This window comes from Panicum virgatum, chromosome 5N (assembly GCF_016808335.1).
Source record: "Panicum virgatum strain AP13 chromosome 5N, P.virgatum_v5, whole genome shotgun sequence".
NCBI classification, from domain to species: Eukaryota; Viridiplantae; Streptophyta; class Magnoliopsida; order Poales; family Poaceae; genus Panicum; species Panicum virgatum.
This window is the reverse complement of record NC_053149.1, coordinates 67,965,829-67,989,555: the sequence shown is the minus strand read 5'-3', so window position 1 is coordinate 67,989,555 and position 23,727 is coordinate 67,965,829. Positions and strand designations below refer to the sequence as shown.

Sequence of the window (23,727 nt, the reverse complement as noted above, 5' to 3'; positions counted from 1 at the left end):
TCAATTTTTAGACATATCTTATGTAGATTAAAAACGGGATGAAAAACATAATAAATACGGGTCAATTCCATGTAAAAACGGGATTCCTCGGCAACGGACGGAGAAACCTCATTTCTACTTCTGTAAATACGGAAACGAGATCCCACAAATACGAAAATGGATGGACAAAAATAGAAAACAGAACGGGTCGGAACGGAAATATTTCGGTCCGTTTTCAACCCTAGTCGCACACTCTCGTCAGGGGTAGCTGAACATGAACTCCCTGCATCATGAACAGCAGCTACCAGATCAGTGACAATGTTTCACAGGCCCCGGGATTGCATAATGATAATGCTTCTTCTTTGTTTGTTAACGACCTTAATCTGGTGTGATGTCCTTAATCTGGTGTGATGTTTCGTGGCCTTTTCAACTTAGTTGGCATAATGATGTTTTCTGCTCAGCGTTTGAGTACGGGAAGGGTGACAGCGCTGGCTATCCTTTGTGTTGTGCAGATGAATGAATTCTCCGTTGCGTTTGAGTACGTTGGGTGAATATCCTTGGGGCAGGGTACTGGGACGTCAGAGTGAGTATGGAGGAGCACATGGCTTGTAGGACGGTAGCGTGCAAAATCCGGACGCGGAACCAGTGTATTTACGTTGCCCACTTGGGGCTGAACAGCTGAGGGCAGCAGGCAGAACCTAATCTTTCCTACTGACAGACAAGAAACAGTGTCCCCAAATCCATCATGAAGATTCAGCGAGGACATTACTGTGGACTGTGGAGTAACATCGTCTTCGCCAACCTGTTGGCAGAAACCATCTTCACTTCTTCAGCAAAATACTCTAGCCCGGAGATGCTTCCTTGGTCCATGCAGGCTGCCGGGCCCGTGGCCGTGTCACGGCGCACGTTTTCCCGTAACATCTGCTGCGCCGTTTTCCCGTAACATCTGCGCGCGGCCAGCCTGCCCATATGTTTGCTTGTTTGTCAGCCAATCAATCAACAATAATATTCTCTCAAATTAAATTAGCATTAATCATCAACTACCAACCAATCAATCAGTTAACAGTATTATTCTTTTGTAACAAATCAGCACTAACATCAGCCACAGCACGGCGCATGCGGAGGCGGAGGCGCCGCTCCACGCCCGGCGGTCTCGCCCTCGGGTTCCTCCTTTCCGTCCGCGCCCCTTTCTTTTCCGCCTTGTTTGACTCGGCGATCCCCGCCGTCAAACCACCTGCGCGCCTCACATGCCACCCCTCACCTCCCATGCACAACAGTGCCGCGGTACGACGCCGCCGCGCCGCGCCGCGCCGCGCCGCGCTCCCATGGCTCGTCGTGCTCCCGTGTCCCGACTGAACCCGACTCGAATCAACACGGCCCGCAAACCCAAGCCAGCCGAAACGAAACGGCCAATCCGAGGGACACGGAGGCAATCGCGCGCCGGCACCCTGGGATCACGGAAGCCCCCCGCGACCGAACCGGCAGAGAGCCCTCCCCGTCCGCCAGCGGCCAGAGGCCAGCCCCAGCCAGCCGGCGGCACCACCACGCTAATCATGATTAAAACACGGCCGCGGCGGGTGCTAATCGCGCGGCCATTCCGGCCACGGTCACCGGCAGGCGGGCCCCACGCCCCCGTCCCCATCTGTTCCTCTCCTCCCCGATCAGCCAATCCATCACCCGACCCTCCTCCCCCGAGTTCTATTTCCCGTTTCCCACCTCAATTATTGTCTCGTCTCCTTCTCCCCGTCTCGGGCGCTCTCTCCTCCCGCACCCCCTTACCGTCCCACCTCCTCGCCTCGGGAATGGCGGCCGCGGTGTGGGCGCTGCTGGTCGTGGCGGCGGCGCTCGCGGCGGGGGGGCGCGGGGCGGCGGGGGCGACGGCGGCGGCGGAGGCGGCCAACGCGGTGCTGCGCGCGCACCAGCTCCCGGGCGGCCTGCTGCCCCAGTGGATCACGGCGTTCCGGCACGACGCCGCCACGGGCCGCTTCGAGGCCGAGCTGGGGGCGCCCTGCATCGCGCGATTCGAGGTCGACCTGCGCTACAACGCCACCGTGGCCGGGGTCATCAGCAGCCGCCAGATCGCCTCCATCTCCGGGGTCGCCGCCAAGGACCTCTTCATGTGGTTCCGCGTGCAGGACATCAGGATCGACGACTCCTCCGCCGGCGTCATCATCTTCAACGTCGGCGTCGTCAAGAAGCACTTCCCGCGCGCCGTCTTCGACGCGCCGCCGCCATGCACGCCCGACCCGCTCCTCCGCACCACACCGCAGGTACATATGCCTGCCACCCGTCCATCCAATCCAAGATCCTTTTTTTTCCTTCTGTTTCCGCGAATCCTTCGCGTTTCCTCGAGATATGCGAATGAATGTAACCGTTCTGCGTTATTCTCGGGCGCCGCAGCGGCTGGAGGACATCGACGGGGTGCTCACGGGCGGCGCCGCGTCGCAATGATGGGACGGCCGATCCGGCGGAGCCGGGACCACCAGAAGCCCAGTTTTGAGAGATGATCGCCGGCAGGCCGGCCGGCCGGCTTCCGTGCACATAGAAGATAGCGTGGGCATTCCTTCTGTTTTCGCCTACTCCTAGCTAGCGACCAACCAAGCCCGTCCGCATCGTTTCGTCACCTCTGTTCTTGTTGTCGTCCATGTCCGTGTCCTTTGCGGGCGGAAGCCGGCGGCGGCCGGCGGCCACGGAGAAGCCTGCCGATTCGGCAGGCAGCGACGGGGCAAGGAAGGATGCTCGCTCGGGCGGTCGCGTTGCCTGCGTGAGTGCGCGCCTTCCTTCTTCACCTCCTCATGCTCCGGTGGCCTGGCCGCGGCGGCCGTCGGCGATATTTTTCGCCGTAATGGATGGTTCTTGTACATTCTCATGTCCAGGGTCGAAATCATGATTGCTTCGATACGTTGGTGCCTCGCGGAAGGAGTTGCCACCGCGAACTCGCGCCGTTCCTTCCTGGCTCCTGCACATCCCTTCCCTGCCCGTTTGAATGCTCTGCAATTCAGAGACGAGCAGCGTCGTTGTCTCGCCGCTGCCCGCACCGGCGCCGCCGCCGCCGCCGCCGCCGTCGACTGGATTGATTGATGCCCGTGATGCCGTCTCTGTCCGTTCCGTCGTGGCATCCAATGCGATCGATCGCCTTGCCGTAGCTGCCGGCGCCTCTTGCTCATCCTAATGGTCGTCGGAGAGAGGTCTGAGAAGGTCAGTGCTTCGCCATGACGCGCATGGCTGCTGATCTGATTGGTGAGGTGGCTCCTCTCTCCGTTGCTCGCCATACGCTGCCTCGCCGGCAAAAGTGCACTCGCTTTGGGAGGATTGGACCAGTCACCGCACCACGCTGCACCACCCTGCACGAGCAAATTTGACTGCTGCAATGCAAAAGGTGCCTCGACCCACGCTACAGTATCGCTAACTAACCACCAGTAGAATCTCTAATTACTTTTCCGCTAACCAATAGGGTCACTACGACTAACGATTAACGAAGGGCATTAATCGCAAGGATCCATGATTGGGTGGCATGGCTGTGGCTGGTACGCAGCAAGCATGTGACGAGTCCGGCCTGGACAATAATTCCCCTCCTCTCCTGGGCCTTGGCCACAAGCGGACAGGATGATGCGCATGGCGACCCTGGCCTGGCGCTTCCAAGACCCCTGTTCGGCCAAACCAACAGCTCAGCAACATCTGGATCCCCTGCGTGTGCAGTGCAGTGCCGGTTGCGCTGGCTGCTGCTTCACTCTGCCTCACGACGGCGCTGCCCAGATTTGACCGGGGTGTTTGTTTACTTACTGCTATCTTAACTTTATTTAACCACAGCTCTTAGAACAGATAACTACTGCGTCCGTAATTCTTACCGGAGCGTCATCTTCTTCATGAACGGGTCGAAAATTACTGCTGACGAAACACATGGGTTGAGGTCGCCAGTGGCCTGTGGGTCCACGGCTGCGGGGATCTCGCGGGCGGCAGAGGGTGTTGGGGGCGAGGCGAGCAACTGCAGGTGACGGTACGTCCTACGTGTCAGTGCTGGAGTGGGGAGCGACAGGTCACAGGCAACAGCGACGTGACGGGACGCGATCGGCGAGCGGAGACATGTGCGAGTGCGGGGGAAGGCTGGCTAATGATGGGAAAGGGACAAGCGTATCGGCCGCAGCGCGCCTCCTGCTCCTGCAGCAGCTGCCGCCGGGGTTGGTTGGTGCAGTTGGTGGTGGTGGCGGCATGCCGCTGCCGGCCCGCCGCCCCGGGGTGGGGTGAATCCGGCGAGGGAGCTGTGAGCCTCGGAGACACCTGGCCACCAGCTGGTTCACCTGCGACTGCACCAGGTGGATTTGGTGGCGGATTAGGTGGTCGGGATAGGGATGGAGGCGGAGGGAGAAGCCGTCCGGGATTTCATGGGGGTCTTGTTCAATCTTCGGCACGGCTGGCTGGGGCTCAGCTTGCCTGCAGCCCTGCACCGTTGCTGCATGGCGTCGTAGTAGTTGAGGATGCGTGGAGAGGTCGTGACGTAGCTTGTGCATGGTGGCAGCGCGTGGATTGGGTGGCGTGGTGGTGACTGCGATTCGTGGGCGACTGGTTTGTCAGTCAACCCATCAACAGTATTTTTTCGCATACCAAATCAACATCACTACATCAGTCAATCAGTACCCAGCCAGGCACCAGCGTTTGGCCCGAATTCAGTGTACCACGTTTGGGCTGAATTCACATTTGACTCAAAATTGGCCTGTAACCTCAATCCAGCCACTTTCAAAGAGGAGCCCAGCCCAGAAGTCCGAAACTCCAGCGTAAATAGAAGATTCGAAGCCCCCACTCCCCCCTCTTCTCTCTCTCTCTCTCTCTCCCACAACATGTCCACACGCGACGCCATGGCACCATGGCACCTGGCGCCCCTTGACCGCATCGCCCGTGGCGCGCTCCCGTCCGACCACCCGCCGCCGCCGCCCGCCGCGCTGCACGCCCACCTCCTCCGCTCGCAGGCCGCGGCCACCGAGCCCGCTCTCATCCGCTCGCTCATGAACAGAGCCATCAGCCGCCTCGCCAAGCCGCGCCCGCGCGCCGCGCTCGGCCTGCTCCTCCTCATGCCGCGCCTGCCCGTCTCCCCCGACCACTTCACCCTCCCGTTCGCGCTCAACGCCGCCGCGTTGCTCCGCATCCTCCCGCTCGGCGCCTCCCTCCACGCCGTCGCCATCCGCCTCGGGCTCCTCCCTCTCCGCCTCCCCGTCGCCAATGCACTCGTCGATCTCTACGCAAAGTGCGAGGACTTCCCCGCTGCGCACGCCGCGCTCGCCGACATCCCCGCTCCCGACGCAGTCTCCTTCAACTCCCTTCTCTGCGCGCACGCCCGCAACGCCTCCGTGGCTTCCGCCGAGTCCCTCTTCACCGCCATGCCCAGCAGAACCTATGTCTCCTGGAACGCCATGGTGGTCGTCTACGTCAATGCTGGTGACCTCGTATCTTCTCGCCGTGTGTTCGATGAAATGCCTACAAGAGACATGACCTCGTGGACGGTGCTGATTGTTGGGTACTGCAAGCGCGGGTTGGTCCAGGATGCGCGCGAGCTGTTTGATAAAATGCCGGAAAAGAATCTTGTGGCTTGGGCGGCAATGATTAATGGTTATGCACAGACTGGGAGGCCAAAGGCGGTACTTGCTTTCTTTAGGAAATTGGAGTCTGCTGGGTTTGAGCCTGATGCAGCCACAATGGTTGGGGTTATTTCTGCAGTTGCACAGATGGGCAGCACGGATTTGGCTGTGTGGGTTGGAGCTTATGTTGACAGGAAGAAGATCGAAAGGAATGTGAAGATTCTTACAGCATTAGTAGATATGCATGCCAAGTGTGGCAATGTTGAGCAGGCACTGAATGCTTTTAGGGAGATTGCACAGCCTGATGCCTATCCATACACAGCATTGATTAGTGGGCTGGCAACTCATGGGCATGCAAAGCTGTCACTTCAAGTGTTCGAAAGGATGCAGGCTCATGCCATCTTGCCGGACCCTATCACCTTTGTTGGTGTGCTTACTGCGTGCAGCCATGCGGGGCTTGTCGATAAGGGACTGGTGTATTGGGAGGCAATGGTGCGGGATTATGGAATTGAGCACTGTGCGGATCACTATGCCTGTGTCGTAGACATGCTTGGGCGAGCAGGGAGGATTGAGGAGGCATTCGAGATGGTTCAAAAGATGCCAATGGGGCCACATCCAGGGGCTCTTGGTGCACTGCTGAGTGCCTGCAAGACATATGACAATGTTGAGATTGCAGAAATTGTTGCAAACAAGCTTTTTGAATTGGAACCTGGGAACACTGGGAACTATATACTGCTTTCAAATATATATGCTGGGAAAGAACTGTGGGAGGAGGCAGAAAGAGTCAGATCTCTAATGAGAACAAAACTGCCGTTTAAAAAGCCAGGATCCATTTGGGTTGAGGATCGACAGAGGGAGCATGCCAAGATGTCTGTAATGGCTGAGAATCAGTTGAAATAGGAACACTGCTTTGGATTTGGAGATAGTAGAGGCTAGGCAGTCTTGAAATAAAACATAGCTATTTACCAGTTAGCAAAGCAAGAGCTTCATATCAGCTTGCCACTCAGGTATCTTTTCTCCCTTCACAGCTCATGACTTCATGTCATACATGAAACATACTGTGATAAATTATTTTGATCCACATAGGTGGTGACCAAGTTGATTTCTTATACGAAGTGTAGTTATCTCCTAATATACTTAGACAGCAGAGCATAAAAACCTAACACTTGCAGCGAAGCTCTACATCTAGAATAGGTGCTAGTGCTATAGCAAGAGGTCTTATATATGATTAACCAAGTTTTAGTAATAGGAGTGCTTATACTTCATTAGAATTTATATGGTACACCTTAGTGCTTGTTACTCACGGGGTTCAGCCAGAGCACCACATGATATAGTTTTTCAAAACATGCTGAGTATGAAAGACTAGGATCATTTGCAAATTACTAATATCAGAAAGCAGTATCCTCATGAAGCGAAATTATTATTTACAGTGAGAACTCCACATGAATGAGTGTATATTGGCCTTGATGACTGATAAATCATAAGCAGAAGAAGAAAAATAACATTTTTTCCCTTCACGTTGAGTATCCACTTCCACAAAAGGGTGTGGCCCATTCAGAGTGTACACTACTGATGAGTGATGACATACTAATTCGTGAACATTTTTCAGGGTATTTCTCAGCTTGACTTCACTATCTCGATGGCACGAGCTAATTCATCGATCTTGGCACCAGTGACCTCCTTGACAACCTTCCCATCCTTGAGAATCTTGAATGTTGGCACAACCTTTATGCCAAGCTCTTTTGCAAGAGGCTGCAAGTAGCAAGCATCAAGGTTTTTCAGCATGTCATATCCTACAGAGCACTGAGTAGTAAATACACAGAGAGTAAGGTTATCCCAACTGACCTTGTTGTCCTGGTTGCAATCGAGCTTAAGGAAAACAACATCGAGATTCTTCTCAGACATCTCCTGGAATTTTGGTGCCATCACCTTGCAAGGGCCGCACCTGTAAACAAGAGTGTCAGACAGTCATCAGATTCTACAATCTACAGTGAGGTGACACCTGTTCTCTTCTTGGTCTTTCATCCTGGCAAAAAACTGAAACGTAGAAGAGATTGGTAGAGAGCTCAGACGGTACCATTGAGTGTACATGTCGAGGACGACAACCTTGTCTCCTGCTGCCTTGACGATTGGCCAGAAGGTATCCTTGCTCACCTCCGTGACCTGTCCGGTAACTGCCTCAGCTCCCACCGACGTCGTCTCCAAGCTGCTCGACCTCACGGGGGTCACTCCCCTCATCTCAGAGCCTGTCATCACCGTCAGGCTCCTCTTGTGGGACGCTGCAGAGCCACCAAGCAAGGCTGGAAAGCGCCCGCAGGCGACCGGCCGGCATGTGGAGATGGCCGGCGAGGAGGCCGGCCCGTGAGACGACGAGATGGAGAGGCGTAACGCCATTGGTTGCTAGAGCTTTGGACGGTAGCTGCCAGGCGGGTGAGTCTGGTAGGAGAGGGAGCTTACAGCAGCGGTGGCGACCGACGAGTGGGTGAGCTTGAAAGGATATCCTCCTGGGCTGCTCTGTGGTATTTATCGGCTTCCAACGAGTGATAGTTTCTTGTGGGAAATGACATAACTGTCCCCTGCAGTTTATGCACTTTTGTGGTGGTGATGGTGTGACACGCTCTGTTCTGGAGTGCATTTTCGGTATCTGGACCATCAGATTGTGTGGTTGCCTGATCAGTTCTCTGGTTTCATGAAGGACATGTTTCAAGTTTTCATAGCGTATGTATACGCACTCGTGTCTGTAACTGGTGGTCCCCGAGGAGAATGAGCCCATAGGTCAGGGACACAATCTCCTGTATAATAGTAACCCTTCGCGCTTGATAGCATGCGGCCTCACAATGGTTGTAATATCAACATGGAATCAGCATCATAGATTCTTCATTCTTGTACGCCTACATGTAAGAGGCAACTGTTTTGTATTCTTGTCATTGACATGGTCTACACTCATAATTTTGATTATTAGTTTTGTATGGGAAAAATTCATCAACCCTTTGTCTGGCATAGCTTCCTTTCTCCTTTTTCTTTTTCTTTTATCAGCACTTCCATAAGAGAAGAGGTCGTGCTGTCAAAAAACAGATCAAATTTCATCTCATATATCCATTTTTCTTCTTGTGGTTTTTTTTATATAGGAGCACAGTTATGTCAGGGCCGAGTAGATGAAGTCATAATTTGACACGGCACTTGGCAATGAGCTCAGGAGCGTTCAATTGCTCGGTTCATATGTTGTTCCAATCGCGTGAAAAAAAAAAGAGAAAGCAATCGACGATATTTTCAGAAAAATGGCCAAATCCACGATATTTACACGTTGCGTAATTTCGTAGTCACAGGAAATTTATCAGTTTGGGCCACTGGGGTGAAAAAAAATCGAAAAGTGCCCGGGATATTATCGGAAAACGCCAGACATGCGTCTTGTTGCCTGCTACGACTGTGACACGAAGATGGAATGCACCGTCATGGATGACTACGGCAAAGGAGGAAATACGTGGTTCAGTCGCTAAGGGGAATGAATCAGGAACCAGAACTTGGCTGGCATGGCATCTCCATAAATCGTCAAGGCCGGGATCAATGGAATTCGGCCCACGAGGCCTAGTGGCGAGATGATCCGTAGGTTTCGACACAAAATAAGAAGGAAAATTTCCATTGGTACAGTAAAATGGCAATCCGATTCAAGTCATTTTTACCTACTAAAAATGTATGCGCTTAATATTCACTACTATAAGTGGCAGCATGAAGTCATGACTGCCAAATTAATAGCTCACACGAAAAAAAAGGCCAGACTAATATCAGAAGAATGGAATATCTGTTGGATTTGATCTCCACAGGCCCGATCCAAAGATCGGGCCGGACCCCTTGAACACGCCTTGATCGGGGGCGTCCAACCCATATGGCTAGTGGGCCCCCGTCGCCCTCGCTATATAGAACGGGAGAGGGGTCGGGGCACTTGACACGAGGTTCAACGCCGCCACAACCCTCTCCCACATCCCTACCGATCTAGGTTTTGCGCGAGGCCGACAGGAAGATCCGCCAGCAATGCGACGTCCACAACGACGACCGGATCCGACACTCCCGTCCTCGGCCGATCCCATAGGAAGCCCGGAGGCAACCGCCACCCGCGTCGCCCATCGCCGCCGACGGTTTGCGCCTCCCACTTCCCCCTCTCCCTCTCTCTCTCTCTCTTGTAGATCAGGCATGAACAACTCTTGTATTCTACTCAGAATATTTCCCCATACCCGATTTGTTTGCCTAGAATAGATCTTGTACAGAATCTCAGAAAGATTGAACCTAACAATGGTACCAGAGCCGATCTAGCGCATAGATCGGGTTGTTTTGGGGAAGAATCAAAGAAGTTGAACCGGATTCAACCACGAATCGATGAACTAGAGAAGAAAGAAACCCAAATTCGATCTCGAATCGATCAAGAACATCAAGAACAATAACCCTAGAAACACCAGAACCCTAACCCTAGCCAAGAACAGGAGGTGGTGGGCTTACCAGAGCTTTCTGCCGGTGCGCACACCGGCCACCACCGCGCGCGCAAGATCCCGGCCGCGGCGGCGCACACGAACAGATCGTGCCTATGCTCGCCGCGGCCTCCAGAACCCGCACGAGGGCGGCTCGGGCACCGCCGTCAGGCTGCTCGACGACGGCGCGCTCCCACTCGGTCGAGCGCGCGCGCCGGAGAGGGGGCCGGCGGCGGCGCCGCCGCTTCTTCTCCAACCGGCCATGGCAGCTCCTCAGATGCGGGCGAAGAAACCGGGGGGAAAGGGCGACGAATGAGCTAGGGTTTGGGGGGGCCGGCCGCCGCCGTTTTGTTCGGGCGGAATATCCGGGTAGCCGTCGGATTTGATCCGACGGTCTGCGACGGTCGGCGGTTGACGGGTCGGATTCGGCCCAGGCGGGCGTCGCCGGCAGGCCGAATTCGAGGCCCAGGCCCAGGCCCAGGTTGCGGCCTGGGCGCGCGGAGGGGCGCGTTGCGCTGAGTAGGCCTTGGGCCGTTTTCGTTCTCGGGCCGAAAGAACATTACGAATTGAGTTTTCTTTTTTCTTTTCCAGAAGCAATTTTGAATTTAGATTTGATTAGAATTTGAAACTCTGAAAATAAATACACCAACGTGTATTATTTAAAGAGCAGAAAGTTACAGAAATATGTTCATGAATATTTAGAATTTCACGTATTTCCGCTGCGAAGAATTGTGATTTATTCTTTCTCTGCGTTAATTTGAACCAACGGGATAATTAATACAGAGGAATATAGAATTTTGACTTGAATACAGAATTTTGTGAATTATGATATTGTAATTTCTGACCAAAGTTGATGTTATAATATTATAATCTTGTCAAGAAATTTTATGCATTTTCTCTATCTCTGCCTAAAGGTGATTTAGACTTAATGCACAAGAATATTGTATATTTGAATTTTGAATATAGAATTTTGACTTGAACACAGAAATTTATGAATTATGATATTAATTTCTGACCAAAGTTGATGTTACAATATTATAATTTTGTCCAGAAATTTTATGCATTTTTTTTCTATCTCTGCCCAAAGGTGATTTAGATTTGATGCACAGAATATTGTATGTTTGAATTTTGACCAAAGTTAAATTTAAACATGCCATTATTATTATCTTGAATTTGTACTCAAATTTCTGAATTTTGTGATCCAATGCTATGTCACATGTGAACCCCATTCCAGAATTAAATGGCCAGAACTATGGGAAATAATTTTCAGAAGTTACGAATTGCTCTGGCGATGGCTAATATAGATTCGGCCATCATAATGCCAGCACCAGAAGAACCAGAAAACCCAGTAAAGGCTCAGAACGAAGCAGATGATGCATGGGCCATTCGAGAGAAAGCCCATGACATTGCTTGAAAAATGGGATATTCAGTAGGCACGTTGGTATATTTCAAACCGCAAGTGCCTAATGATTATCAGAGGTTCCATTTCAGATGGAATAAGAATGGCAATCCCAGAATGTACCACCGCTACTGAGTATCTAGCAATGGTGAAGAGTCAGTTTATGACCAAGAAATATGCTGGCGGTGGAATAAGAGAATACATTCTAGAAATGAGCCACATGGCAAACAAGATTAAGACAATGAACATGTCTCTTTTAGATCCCTTTGTTATTCAGCTGGTGTTCAAGTCTATTCCCAAGGACTTTTCGACTTTTCATGTCAATTATAACACTCAGCCAGAAAATAGGAACGTTGAGAAACTGTTTACCATGTGCAGTCAAAAAGTGGATAGACTCAAGGCTGCCAATGGGGGTGAGCTTGTCTTCCATGTTCAGCAGAAAAACAAGAACTATCAGAACAATAAGAAACTTTTTCCACCTAGTACAAATCAGAAGGAATATGACAAGTCGTTTTAGTGATGGCAAGTGTGAAATACAATTTAATAAAGAATGTGTTGGTCTTGCCTTCCGACAAGACAAGATATACTTGCTTTCATTATCAGAGAATGTCAATGTTGCAAGTTCTAAGAATAAGAATTCTTCCTCATAAGAGAATGTTACAAAGAAACGCAATCGAATTGATGCAATCTCGTTGAAATTATGGCACTGTCATTTAGTCCATATTTCGAGGGGGAGAATATAGCGCTTAGTGAAAACATCAATTCTTCCGCCATTGGAATTTTCAGAATTAGAACAATGTATTGATTGCATTAAAGAAAATTTGCTAAGAAAACAAAAGAACAATTGGAAGCATTGGATAAATTCGAGATATTTAAAGCAGAAGTAGAAAATCAATATGATTTAAAGATCAAGATAGTAAGATCCGACCGTGGGGCGGAGTAGTACGGTCGGCACACCCCATATGACCAAGTTCTTGAACCTTTTTGTGAGGTTCGTTATGGAAAATGGCATAGTCGTCCAGTATTCTACACCGGGCGAGCCTCAGCAGAATGGAGTAGCAGAAAGAAGAAACTGTACCTTGATAGATATGGTCAGAAGTATGAATTATGGACAGAAAGAAAACCCTCGCTTAATCAATTTCGCGTGTGGGGCTGTCCAGCTGAGGTTAAGGTATTTAATCCAAACACTGAAAAATTAGATCCCAAGACACTCAGTTGCCATTTTATTGGGTATCCAGAAAAGTCTAAGGGATATCGCTTCTACTATCCTGACAGACACACGAAGTTTATAGAAACAAGACACACTGCCTTGTTAGAAGATCAAATGATCGGGGGGAGCATGGTAGCCAGAAAAATTGATCTTGAAGAGAAGTGGGTACTCGTTCCCACTCCGATGACTCAAGAGCCTTATTTCTCGTTGCCTATTGTTGTGGCACAGATAGTGCAGGAACTGTAGTGCCAACGCATGTTGTCAGTTCTTCTGACGTGGCAACAAATGGAAATGAGGATCCTTTTTCTCAAGACCAAACAGAACCCGTTGCCATGGATGAGGGGGAGCAGCAACAACCTTCTGTGCAAGAAATACCAGTTGTAGTGGCCCCGAGTAGACCGCAAAGGATCAAAGGACAAGCTATTTATGATGATTATGAAGTCTATAATAGCAAAGAAATTCAAATGGAGGATAATCCCACCTCTTTTGAAGAAGCCATGAGAAGCATGAATTCATCCAGGTGGACTGCAACCATGAAAGATGAAATGAAATCTATAAGTGCCAATAAAATTTGGGACTTACAAGAAAAATTCCTAAAGGGACCAAAACAGTAGGCTGCAAATGGATCTACAAGATGAAATGTGTCTCCAAAGGGAACGTAGAAAGATTTAACCACAATTTGCGGCGAAAGGCTTTACGCAAGGAGAAGGGATAGATCATAACGAGATATTTTTCCCGGTCTCATGTAAAGATTCTTTCAGAATAATCTTAGTGGCACATCATGATCTAGAATTACATCAGATGGATGTGAAGACGACATTTTTGAATAGGGATTTATATGAAAATTTCTACATGGCACAGCCGAATGGCTTTGTCATGGAAGGCAAAGAAAACTTAAGTGTGCCGCCTGAAGAAATCGATTTATGGCTTGAAGCAAGACTCAATGCAGTGGTATTTGAAAATTGATGAAACAGTAAGAAAGTTTGGATTTAAAGAAAATAAAGAGGTTCAAGAACGAAAAATTCATTTTCCTTGTCCTGTATGTGGATGACATTCTACTAACTAGCAGTGATGTTGATCTGTTATTGGAGACAAAGAAATTCTTGTCTTCGAAGTTTGATATGAAAGATCTCGGTGAAACTTCATTCATTTTAGGAATTGAGATTCACCGAGACAGAAGAAATGGGGTGTTAGCATTATCACATAAGGCATACCTAGAAAAGATATTAAAGAAATATGGTATGTATATGAGCAAACCCACACCTGCTCCAATAGTCAAGGGCGACAGTTTCGGAAAACATCAGTGTCCCAAGAACAAGTACGAGCTCGAACAAATGAAGACAATGCCTTATGCTTCAGTTGTCGGAAGCTTACAGTATGCACAAGTGTGCACACACCCTGACTTGAGTTTTGTTACCGGGATACTTGGCAGATACCAGAGTGATCCAGGCATAGAGCACTGGAAAATGGTAAAGAAAGCTTTACGCTTTGTGTAGGGTACAACAGGCCTCATGCTGACATATAGAAAATCAGAATCTTTAGAAATAGAAGGATATTCAGAATCAGACTTTGCAGGAGATGCGGATGATAGAAAATTCACGTCCTATCTTCACTCTTGCAAAAGGGAGCAATATCGTGAAAAAGCTCCAAGCAGTCAGTCACAGCATCATCCACGATGTATGCTGAATTCGTAGCATGTTATGAGGCCTCAGGGCAAGTCACATGGCTTAAGAAATTAGTACCCCAGATAAAAAGTGGTCGACAACATAGAAAAACCACTGAAATTATACTGCGGCAATGAGCCAGCAGTATTTTGTGCTCATAACAACAAGTCGAGTGGTGCTGCCAAACACATCGACATTAAGTTTTATGTTGTTATGGAGCAGGTCCAGGATCAAACGATTTGTCTAGAACATGTCAGAACAAGCAAGATGTTAGCGGATCCGTTTACAAAAGGCCTACCACCCAAAGTGTTCAGAGAACACTTAGCCGACATGGATTTAAGAGAAAGCCTATGATTTTTGGACAAAGAGGGCCCAAGAATAAGACTCTGTTTCAGACCAGAAAGGTGAATGTGGCTATTAATCTGACGGTAATAACTGTCATGACGAGGCACGCCCTATACACTGATCTGCGATGGGATGGACCAAATTCAGATACAGAACAAGAATAAGAACAATGAGAGATCAAGGGAGAGAATGTTGGAGTTGATCTCCACGAGCCCGATCCAAAGATTGGGCCGGACCCCTTGAACACGCCCTGATCGGGGGCGTCCAGCCCATATGGCTGGTGGGCCCCTGTCGCCCGCGCCATATAGAACAGGAGAGGGGTCGGGGCACTTGACACGAGGTTCACCGCCGCCACAACCCTCTCCCACATCCCTACCGATCTAGGTTTTGCGCGAGGCCGACGGGAAGATCCGCCAGCAACGCGACGTCCACAACGACGACCGGATCCGACACTCCCGTCCCCGGCCGATCCCACAGGAAGCCCGGAGGCAACCGCCACCCGCGTCGCCCATCGCCGCCGACGGTTTGCGCCTCTCTCTCTCTCTCTCTCTCTCTCTCTCTCTCTCTCTCTCCTGTAGATCAGGCATGAACAACTCTTGTATTCTACTCAGAATGTTTCCCCATACCCGATTTGTTTGCCTAGAATAGATCTTGTACAGAATCTCGGAAAGATTGAACTTAACAATATCAACCGTTTGTGAAAGTCCAAAATCTCTTCCACTTAAGATGGTGGCGCGCCTATATGAAACAATTTTGCTAGACATAATTACATGCAATGTATATACACAGGCTACAACATCAGGAGGTACACAGGCTACATCAGGAGGATTCGACGAATCTTGTTGAAGCTGGTGCGCGGATCACAGAATTGTTTTCAAAAACTGTACAATGAAGTAGATCACAGCCAGCAAAAGCCCAATCTGGTACACATCTTGATTGAATCCATCATCTGGCCTTTGAAAGAACTGCACCCATAAAACCAAAATAAGTTTCTGAATAACTGGCATAACTGAACTGACCTCTTCAGAATTTGGGGAGTTAGAAGTGATCAAAGGATAGCTATATAAGCTGGAGGTTATCAAGTTGCGGCGCAGTTAGATTGATGTACCTTTGTAGGATCACCAGAAGGATCCAGATAAGCCTCTAAATTCTGATCTTCCTTTGTTGACAGCTTTGATGCCGTGCTCTTAGCAGCTTCGATTGTATCCTTCCCGGACTCAACAGTGGAGTAAACCCTTCTGGACAACCAGAAGTAGGTCTGGGCAGGAAAAGACGAGGCAGAGAGGTCCCAGGAGTCAACCTGTTCGAGTACCTGGCCACTTATCTGATTCAAGACAAACTGTGATTCAACACGGACAATGACATCTCCTCCAATGGTTGCAAAGAATGGATTCTTAGGCTTCCCTCTAAATGCCCACTTGATGGTCAGATTACTTGTCGATTGCATTGACATTTCCTGGACTGTCTGACACAATAGCAAGAGTGCTGATTAGATGCTATCTGAATTTTGGAGAGGGATCATGCTTGATACAGGTAAAGTAATAACATGTTGTGTGCAGCAAGTTTGGGCTCAGGTACCTAATACCTGAAAGATATCCCATGGTTCTTTTTTCTAATGTTCAGAATAATTCAACAAAAAATCATGCATTGCAATGAAATGACTGGAACACGTCATTGCATCTAATCAGTTCTTACCACTACAGGGTTTTCCAATGCCTTGGTGATCCACAATGGCCTCTTGTACTTCTCACGCCCAACAAATGTCCTGAGCGGATCCTGAAAGAAGACAAGTATGGAGGCACTGGGTAAGCAGACGTGTATTTGAAGGATGAAAGTTAGGCCAACACAAAATCAAGAGCGCACAGTGGCAATTTATTTTCTCACATGGAATTTTTTGTTGAAATCGATGAACACAGTTCAAAAATCTTAGTGTATGACTATTTACTTTCTTGTTTCCAACTTCCAACTATTCAGTCATTCAATACAGCAAACGATTGCTACATGCAGGCATAAGCCACAGCTATTTACGGATTGCATTTGCTACACATTGGTTCGTTCGGTGAACATTCACTAATTAACTAGTGACTAATTAACTTGTCTGAGCAAGAGAAGCTGGCCAATATGCTTAATTGTAAATTGGGCAGCTGGCCAATGAGATACTTGGGTGTTCCCATTTCAGATTCCAGGATTGGGATTTCAGGTTTTGGGGGGCTGAAACAAAAGATGGCTAAAAGACCCGATCCTTGGAAAGGTAAACATCTTTCCTCTGGGGGAAAGCTAGTGCTCACTATTTCCTGTCTGTCCAGTTTGCCCATTTTCATGATGGGCTTCTACCTTCTCCCAAAGAGTGTACACAAGTGGATGGACTCACTGAGAGGGAAATTCTTCTGGCAAGGAGCTAAAGAAGAATTTAAATATCACATGGCCAGCTGGGACTCAGTGAGCAGACCAAAAGACAAGGGTGGTCTGGGTATCATTAACACAAAACTTATGAATGAATGCCTTTTGGTTAAGTGGATCTGGAAGATTACTAAAGGATCCTCAGATGTTTGGTTCAAGCTACTTGATGCTAAGTATGTGCAGGAAGGGAATTTTTTCACCTCCAGGACACTGGGTTCTTCTCAGTTTTGGCAAGGGCTACACAAAGTAAAACATTTATTCAAGTGGGGGGCCATTCACAAGATGAAAGACGGATATAAAACTTCTTTTTGGAATGATGTTTGGATTGGAGACTCTCCTTTAAGACTGCAGTACCCTTCGCTTTATAACATGTGTAGAGATAAAGAGGCGCTAGTGGCTGACTATTATAAGGATGGGGATTGGGAGATAGAGTTCAGAAGAAGTTTGCTTGGGTCTGAATCAGAGTGCCTGGACCTATTAATTCAGTACTTGCAGCATATTCAGGTTGACACTGAGCAGCAGGATGATGTGGAATGGGCGCTGGACACATCTAAAAGCTTTACCACAAAAAGCCTGTACAGATTCCTCACACGCAGGGGTGTGCAAGTGAAGGAAGCGGATAATATCTGGAAAACTAGCTTGCCAATGAAGATTAAGGTCTTTCTTTGGCAGTTATCTCACAACAAATTACAATCAGTAGTGGCTTTGAAGCGAAGGGGCTGGAAAGGTAGCACTCGTTATGTTCTGTGTGGGAGGCACGAATCCGTCTCCCACATTTTCTTTACCTGCTCTTCGGCTCGTTTTGTCTGGGCTTGTCTCTCTGAGGTTTTTGGAGGGACGATTCCCTGTTCTTGGGATGAGTTGCATGGGGGCAAACTCACGAGCATGTTTAAAACTAACATGAGGCTGAGCCTCTTCCTGTTTGCAGGGATCGCATGGTCCATTTGGAGGACTCGCAATAAGATGGCTATCGAAAAGATCTCCCAAAATCCTATTGATGTTGTGTACTTGGGTATCTCTTTTGTGCAGAAATGGTGGAGACTGTTGAAACCTGCTGATCAAGAGAAGCTTTCCAAAGCAGTTGACACAATGCGGGGCTGGTTGCGAAGTTACAATCCCATTTCTCTTGTGGCGTCGGATATCGTGGAAATCTAGTGGAAGCAGTCCCTAGTTTTTTTTGTTTTTGCTCTGTTTTGAGCAGTGAACTTTGCCGAGTGATCTCTTTCAAAAAAAATTAACTAGAGACCAGCAAAAAAATTTGTTTCTACCTTTAATTAGCTGGAAGTTGGAAACTAAAAACCGACCATTTAAAATCTTCAAGTTGACACTAAATTGGCTTACAGTTAGTCTTGCTAGATCCCTAACCAAATGTAAAATTTTCGAAAGATCACACGAGCATCAGCACCTTGTATTTGACGGAGACAGCATAGCAGTTGAATGCCCGGTTGTCCTCCCGCAGCTCGAGGATGTCGCGCGCTAGCTGCCTCGCCGTGGACTCCACGTAGGGGCTGCTTATGCACTCGAATTCGTTGCAGAGCTCCCCGAAGTCCATGCCGTCGACCATCTTATCCGTCCGAGACCTCTCCTCGGGAAGATCGGCGGCGGCGCGCGTCTCCACCTGCACCTCCTTCGAGTCATCGACAACTGCGCGCGCGGTTCACCACAACGTCAGCACACACGTTGCGGCATGCGTCATCATGGAAGAAGGCACGCACAAGGCACAAGGGTCCCGAACTCACCGTGCAACGGCGCGAGACGAAGGCGGCGGCGGCGGCGGCGGCGAGGAGAATGGGCCCCGGAGACTTGCGCGACGCTCGCCCGGCGGAGCGCGGCGGGGGAGCATGAGGGCGAGGGGCGGCAGGAGCAGGAGAGCGCGGCGGCGGCTGGCGTGGCCATTGGTGACCCATGGCGCGGTCGGCGTGGCGCGAAGTGAAAAGGCGCGGGGGGATGGTTGATGCGGATAAGACCGCGGCGCGCTACCGCCTCTCGTTTCGCCCGGGGTCGGTCGCCTATGTGGCCTGCGTTCAACACTGGCCCGCGTGGCATGGCCCAACGCAGCGGCCTATTTTTAAGGAAAAAGTTTTTTTTTCTCCTTCAATTTTGAGCCGAATCTACTTTTCCTCCCTGGACCATAAAATCATCCGTTCAACCTCCTCAAACTCACAAAACCGTTCATATAATCTCCCTGACCGGTTTTAGGGTGAGGTGACCGCAGTTTTTCTATTTTTCTTTTATTTTTTATTTTGACTAAATCTTTGAAAAATCACAGTAAATCACCAAAAAATCATAAAAGGGAAAATCTAATTTTGTTAAACTCCACGTAAGTAGATATACGCATTGAATATATTATATGATATATTTTAGTACATTTTTTTGTAATTTTAGATATATGCTTTTCTGTAATTAATTTATAGTTATAGTCTCCATCATCAAATTACGATGAAAATTTTATGGTGGGCTAATCATTATATGATTGAGCTATAGTATAAATTTTATAATTATTGGATCATGTTTGACTGAGCTATAGATTTATCTATATAAACATAGATAAATGTAGACCAATCTATAGATAAACCTAGATAAATTAATAACTCAGTCATACATGATTCAATAGTCATAAATTTTTTACTACATCTCAACCATATAATTATTATACCACCATAAAATTTTCATCGTAATTTGACGATGGAGATTATAACTATAAATTAATTATAGAAAAGCATATATCTAAAACTACAGAAAAAAATTAGTACTAAAGTTTATCATATAATATGTTCAATGTGTAGATTTACTTACGTGGAGTTCAAAAAAATTAGATTTTCCCTTTTATAATTTTTTGGTGATTTACTGTGGTTTTTCAAAGATTTAGTCAAAATAATAAATAAAAGAAAAATAGAAAAACTGCTGCCACCTCACCCTAAAACCGATCAGGGAGGTTATTTGAACGGTTTTGTGAGTCTGAGGAGGCTGAACGGACGGTTTCGTGATCCAGGGAGAAAAAGTAGATTCAGCTCAAAATTGTGGGAGGCAAAAAAGACTTTTTCCTATTTTTAATGGAAAACTGAGCGCATTCCTTCCTTTTACTAGTGGCGGGCCTTCTTCTCGGCCCAACTGGTGGGCGTGGATTTCTCATCTATTTTTCCTAGTTCAAACCGGAGCTAATTAACTACTCCCGTATGCTAGTAAAAAAAAGCTAACTACTCCAGTGCATATATTATATTTTTAAAGTAAGTATGGTTTAGAAAAATTCAACCGTAGTCCCTCAGTTCCATTTGAGATGGTGAGATCACGACTCCTGTGCGTTTTTTTTTTGAAATAATGAATGCCGAATTGTGGGCTCGATCAGCTGCAGATGCAGCTCAAGCTCAACCCAAATGATAGCTCCCCGGCAAATGGGCGACTTGGCTGCCGAGTTGAGGGGCGGTGTCGAGGCGAGCGCGTAGCCACTGCCACCTGCGGCAACAGTAGCTGCGTGCCCCGTTCACGCCGATGTTGGTTTGGTTACGAGTCATCATAGGTCCATATCCAAACTCTGTACCGAGTCGACATTGATCTCTTGCGGCGAAGAATGTACAGCATAGTGTAGCACAGACTAGACTGTTTCCCACCCCAAAAAAGGAGAGAGATGTTACTCCTGGATGAAATCATATACAGTGTGCTGATACAGCAGCGTGTTGTCCTCCTTGTAGTGCAGGAGGTAGTGGCATTTGATGCAGAAATAGCAGGGGTTGTTCAGCGCCCACTTGTCGTCGACCGTCATCTTGGTGGCAGGGTAGATCTGGCACACGGAGCACTTCTGCAAGCGCTTCTGCAACTGAAACGTCTGTAGAGGGTAATCTGTTTGGTTCTGCGAGTCCTCCTGGTGGATCAACCTCATGTCCCTTATCACGATCGTATGCTTGCAGCTCCCCTGAAAATGTGGAACATAATGCCGGAAACATGGTTAAACGGACTGATATCTCTGTTTCGTCAAGCACTCAAGTTAAGCATATTTATAGCCAAATAAACATTTCTAACATAAAATATCTATAAAGCAAGGAAACGGGAATTCTCTAAAGGCATTAAGGCAAGAGAATAGATGAGAGAACCTGATGGCAGTAGAGGTACCCAGCACCAGGCCGGAAGTGCAGGTCAGAGAAACGAGTTGTTTGCATTCTTTCAGATTTAAATTCAGGCATGTTAGAAATATTCAAACCCCTCAGTAGATCCTTCTGCCGTTTCTTCAAAACACCAGATGTTATGGTATCCCACTTCTCTGAAACCTCATCACTGGAATTCTGAAGCCAATCTAGTATGGGTTTACTGTAATCAGTGGCAGAACGATGTCTCATGTCGTTGTAGAACGTGTCCTGACATAAGAAAGTGGAGATTAAAAACGTAGCCCTAGTTCTTCAAGAACATGTATTCAATTTTCAAAGAGGAAAAGCATACCTCAATAAGGAAATATCCGGAATGATCATGTTGTCCAGCCACCTTCATCAGCTTATCAGTCAAACAACAAATATTATCCCTCAGATCAGTAAGGAACTGGCTTCCCAACACGAGAAGTTCCTGGCACTGCAAGGTACGCTACTCACCATAAAACTGGGGCCTTCACCTTAAAATTAATTATGTGTAATAATTGAAGGATAGGCTATTACCTTCACAGATCCATATTTCTTCTGATAAATTTCAACACAAAGAATTACTTCTGGATGGACCACAGGCCTGTGCTCATCAGATCTTAAAGGTTTGTTCTGGAAACAAAATAGATTGTAAGATAAAATTCCAAAGGTAGAAGCTTGTGAAAAGGCGTGCTACAGATGAACTGAGATAATCCAAACCTTCCAAGGAGCGCCGACTAATTTAAGAGATGTCGCTATTTCAATTTTCTCAGATGATGTTTTGGAACCTTTAGACTTCACAGAATCGCCACTGTACCAAAGAATCATATTCATTTAAAACTGCGGCAAGAAAAGGATCAAATGGAATAGACTAATTTATGGTCTCAAGTGCATAACGATAAAACAGCCATGAGCTTCTCCCTCAGTTTGCTCGACTTGAATGCAGTATCAGTCTGTTGCATCTGTTCTAGAATATTGTTTCTGCCAACTTGTCATTGCTTGCATATTAAACATTCCATAGAGATACGATTCCATCCTTATAGAACACTTGCCAGGAATGCCACATTGCCCATTGCATCAGAAACCTTAGAAAAACCTCACTAAATATTTGATTTGCATTAAGGCAGACCAGTAACAACCATTCCATCCTTATAGAAGAGCCTTTGCCAATGTTGCTTCTAATATGACTTGCCTAAACCACCATAACAATACAATCAATCAACCACACTACCAAAGTAGACCAACCAATCCATGGTCAATGCAGGCCACCTACCCTTCATCAAACGTTTGCTCCTCTGGTTGTGGTGGAGTGCCAGAATCCAAGTCCTCCTACAAACGAAAACCATCAGAGACTCAAATCAAACTGCAATCCAAAACGAAGTGATAAAAAGCAAGCTGATTAGCAGTAGATAGGTTACCTCCATTGCCTCCTGGAGGGCGCGCTCCACCAGCTCCTCCTCGGAGAGCACCCTCAGCTCATCGACACTGCCAAAAGAAAAAAACAAAACAAAACACCCAGAGTAAATCAACACATTATTCGGCATAGGCACAAAGGGAAAAGGATTGTTACTTCGATACAACAGGATGAATCATGGAATTACCAAAGCTCATCGTCGAATTCGTCGCCAGGGTCTCCCAATTCAGCTTCCAATTACTGGTCGCAAACGAAACAAGCAGAGAGAATCATACCCAAAACTCTGGGGGAAATCAAGGTTAGGGTTCTAGGAATAGTTGCAAGGTGGGGTTGGTTGGCACCTGGAGCTCCTGGAGGGCGGAGTGCATGAACCCTGAGGCGTTGGAAATGGGTCCCGCCATGAAGGGAACGAACAATGGGCCCCCCCGAGCGAAGGACACGCTCTGCCGCTCGCCGGCGGCGGAGCTCTCGGCTCCCTCTCCGGTGGCCGCCATCAACGCGAGCGGTTCTCTTCTGCTAATTGATGATGTACAGTGTTGACGTTGCCGCTAACCTCGAAGACTGGAGATGAGCACAGAAACAGCGGGGACGCAGTCCGCCGCGCACTGGCCTGACAGTGCCCTCGCCGCCGCCCGCGTCGCCGCGTCGGTTGCCCCGATCGACGGCTGCTGTGTTGGAGCGCCAAAATCCGCGCGCCCGGCAGCCAGAACCCCTCGCCCCGTCACCTCGCCTGCCCGCCCACACGACGACGGGCCTCCCACCGTCCCACGCAAAAAAGGCCTGCAGAGCACGCCGCCGCGCCGCCGCCACCCGCGCTCGAATCGTCGTCGTAATCGCCGTTGCGGCGGGTACCTTTTCTGGCTTACTGGGCCTTGGGGCTGTACCTCGGTTCAATGGGCTTTGCTTGAGAAATTTGTTTTATGTGTATCTTTTCGGCTCAATGGGCCTAGCCCATCCATCTTGGCGTGCCTGACGACGGTCATTGCCTTCCTCGCGAAACAGCTGACGACCTCCTTGGGGCACGCACTGACACCATATCTTACAACGGCAGTTTGATTCACATCAGGATCACAAGATGTTCGCCTTTGTCCTGGATATGCTGCAAAGATCTTGGGTATAGTATAGAGAGACTAGGATAATCTTCGTTTTTCTTAGGCAAAATAGCTAAAATTATCCTTGAATT

The 23,727-nt window shown here is 48.4% G+C and overlaps 5 protein-coding genes across 5 annotated transcripts; 2 read left to right on the top strand and 3 right to left on the bottom strand.

Moving 5' to 3' along the window:
• The first annotated feature begins 1,674 nt into the window (after positions 1 to 1,674).
• LOC120672211 lies at positions 1,675 to 2,848 on the top strand. Its single transcript, XM_039952526.1, has 2 exons — positions 1,675 to 2,249; positions 2,380 to 2,848. Exons 1-2 carry the CDS (start codon positions 1,782 to 1,784, stop codon positions 2,428 to 2,430), a joined length of 519 nt encoding a protein of 172 aa, XP_039808460.1. The 5' UTR covers positions 1,675 to 1,781; the 3' UTR covers positions 2,431 to 2,848.
• Positions 2,849 to 3,013: 165 nt separating this feature from the next.
• On the top strand, positions 3,014 to 7,051 carry LOC120672210 (putative pentatricopeptide repeat-containing protein At5g37570). Its single transcript, XM_039952525.1, has one exon. It carries the CDS (start codon positions 4,815 to 4,817, stop codon positions 6,447 to 6,449), a length of 1,635 nt encoding a protein of 544 aa, XP_039808459.1. The 5' UTR covers positions 3,014 to 4,814; the 3' UTR covers positions 6,450 to 7,051.
• On the bottom strand, positions 6,921 to 8,048 carry LOC120672212 (thioredoxin F, chloroplastic-like). Its single transcript, XM_039952527.1, has 3 exons — positions 7,627 to 8,048; positions 7,395 to 7,494; positions 6,921 to 7,301 (listed from the first exon to the last, which is right to left on the bottom strand). The coding sequence occupies exons 1-3, from the start codon at positions 7,941 to 7,943 to the stop codon at positions 7,167 to 7,169; spliced, it is 552 nt and encodes a 183-aa protein (XP_039808461.1). The 5' UTR covers positions 7,944 to 8,048; the 3' UTR covers positions 6,921 to 7,166.
• A 7,209-nt stretch (positions 8,049 to 15,257) lies between these two features.
• LOC120674020 lies at positions 15,258 to 19,050 on the bottom strand. The gene is made up of 5 exons (XM_039955079.1): positions 18,767 to 19,050; positions 18,433 to 18,671; positions 16,323 to 16,403; positions 15,736 to 16,092; positions 15,258 to 15,592 (listed from the first exon to the last, which is right to left on the bottom strand). The coding sequence occupies exons 1-5, from the start codon at positions 18,921 to 18,923 to the stop codon at positions 15,488 to 15,490; spliced, it is 939 nt and encodes a 312-aa protein (XP_039811013.1). The 5' UTR covers positions 18,924 to 19,050; the 3' UTR covers positions 15,258 to 15,487.
• A 1,497-nt stretch (positions 19,051 to 20,547) lies between these two features.
• LOC120676146 (snRNA-activating protein complex subunit-like) lies at positions 20,548 to 23,268 on the bottom strand. Its single transcript, XM_039957369.1, has 9 exons — positions 22,886 to 23,268; positions 22,732 to 22,784; positions 22,549 to 22,615; positions 22,404 to 22,459; positions 21,851 to 22,322; positions 21,668 to 21,763; positions 21,459 to 21,584; positions 21,116 to 21,376; positions 20,548 to 20,937 (listed from the first exon to the last, which is right to left on the bottom strand). Exons 5-9 carry the CDS (start codon positions 21,962 to 21,964, stop codon positions 20,656 to 20,658), a joined length of 879 nt encoding a protein of 292 aa, XP_039813303.1. The 5' UTR covers positions 21,965 to 22,322; positions 22,404 to 22,459; positions 22,549 to 22,615; positions 22,732 to 22,784; positions 22,886 to 23,268; the 3' UTR covers positions 20,548 to 20,655.
• Positions 23,269 to 23,727: the final 459 nt, after the last annotated feature.

Excerpts from the sequence above, each read along its gene's own strand:
- LOC120672210 (XM_039952525.1), top strand. The coding sequence starts at position 4,815 with ATGTCCACACGCGACGCCATGGCACCATGGCACCTGGCGCCCCTTGAC.
- LOC120672212 (XM_039952527.1), bottom strand. The coding sequence starts at position 7,943 with ATGGCGTTACGCCTCTCCATCTCGTCGTCTCACGGGCCGGCCTCCTCG. Across the intron at positions 7,495-7,626 it reads CTCGACATGTACACTCAATG|GTGCGGCCCTTGCAAGGTGA; the intron begins GTACCGTCTGAG and ends TCTTGTTTACAG. Across the intron at positions 7,302-7,394 it reads ATTGCAACCAGGACAACAAG|CCTCTTGCAAAAGAGCTTGG; the intron begins GTCAGTTGGGAT and ends TGCTACTTGCAG.
- LOC120674020 (XM_039955079.1), bottom strand. The coding sequence starts at position 18,923 with ATGGCCACGCCAGCCGCCGCCGCGCTCTCCTGCTCCTGCCGCCCCTCG. Across the intron at positions 18,672-18,766 it reads TCGTCTCGCGCCGTTGCACG|TTGTCGATGACTCGAAGGAG; the intron begins GTGAGTTCGGGA and ends CCGCGCGCGCAG. Across the intron at positions 16,093-16,322 it reads CATTGGAAAACCCTGTAGTG|ACAGTCCAGGAAATGTCAAT; the intron begins GTAAGAACTGAT and ends CTATTGTGTCAG.
- LOC120672211 (XM_039952526.1), top strand. The coding sequence starts at position 1,782 with ATGGCGGCCGCGGTGTGGGCGCTGCTGGTCGTGGCGGCGGCGCTCGCG. Across the intron at positions 2,250-2,379 it reads TCCTCCGCACCACACCGCAG|CGGCTGGAGGACATCGACGG; the intron begins GTACATATGCCT and ends CGGGCGCCGCAG.
- LOC120676146 (XM_039957369.1), bottom strand. The coding sequence starts at position 21,964 with ATGAATATGATTCTTTGGTACAGTGGCGATTCTGTGAAGTCTAAAGGT. Across the intron at positions 21,764-21,850 it reads TAGTCGGCGCTCCTTGGAAG|AACAAACCTTTAAGATCTGA; the intron begins GTTTGGATTATC and ends TTTTGTTTCCAG. Across the intron at positions 21,377-21,458 it reads CCGGATATTTCCTTATTGAG|GACACGTTCTACAACGACAT; the intron begins GTATGCTTTTCC and ends TTCTTATGTCAG.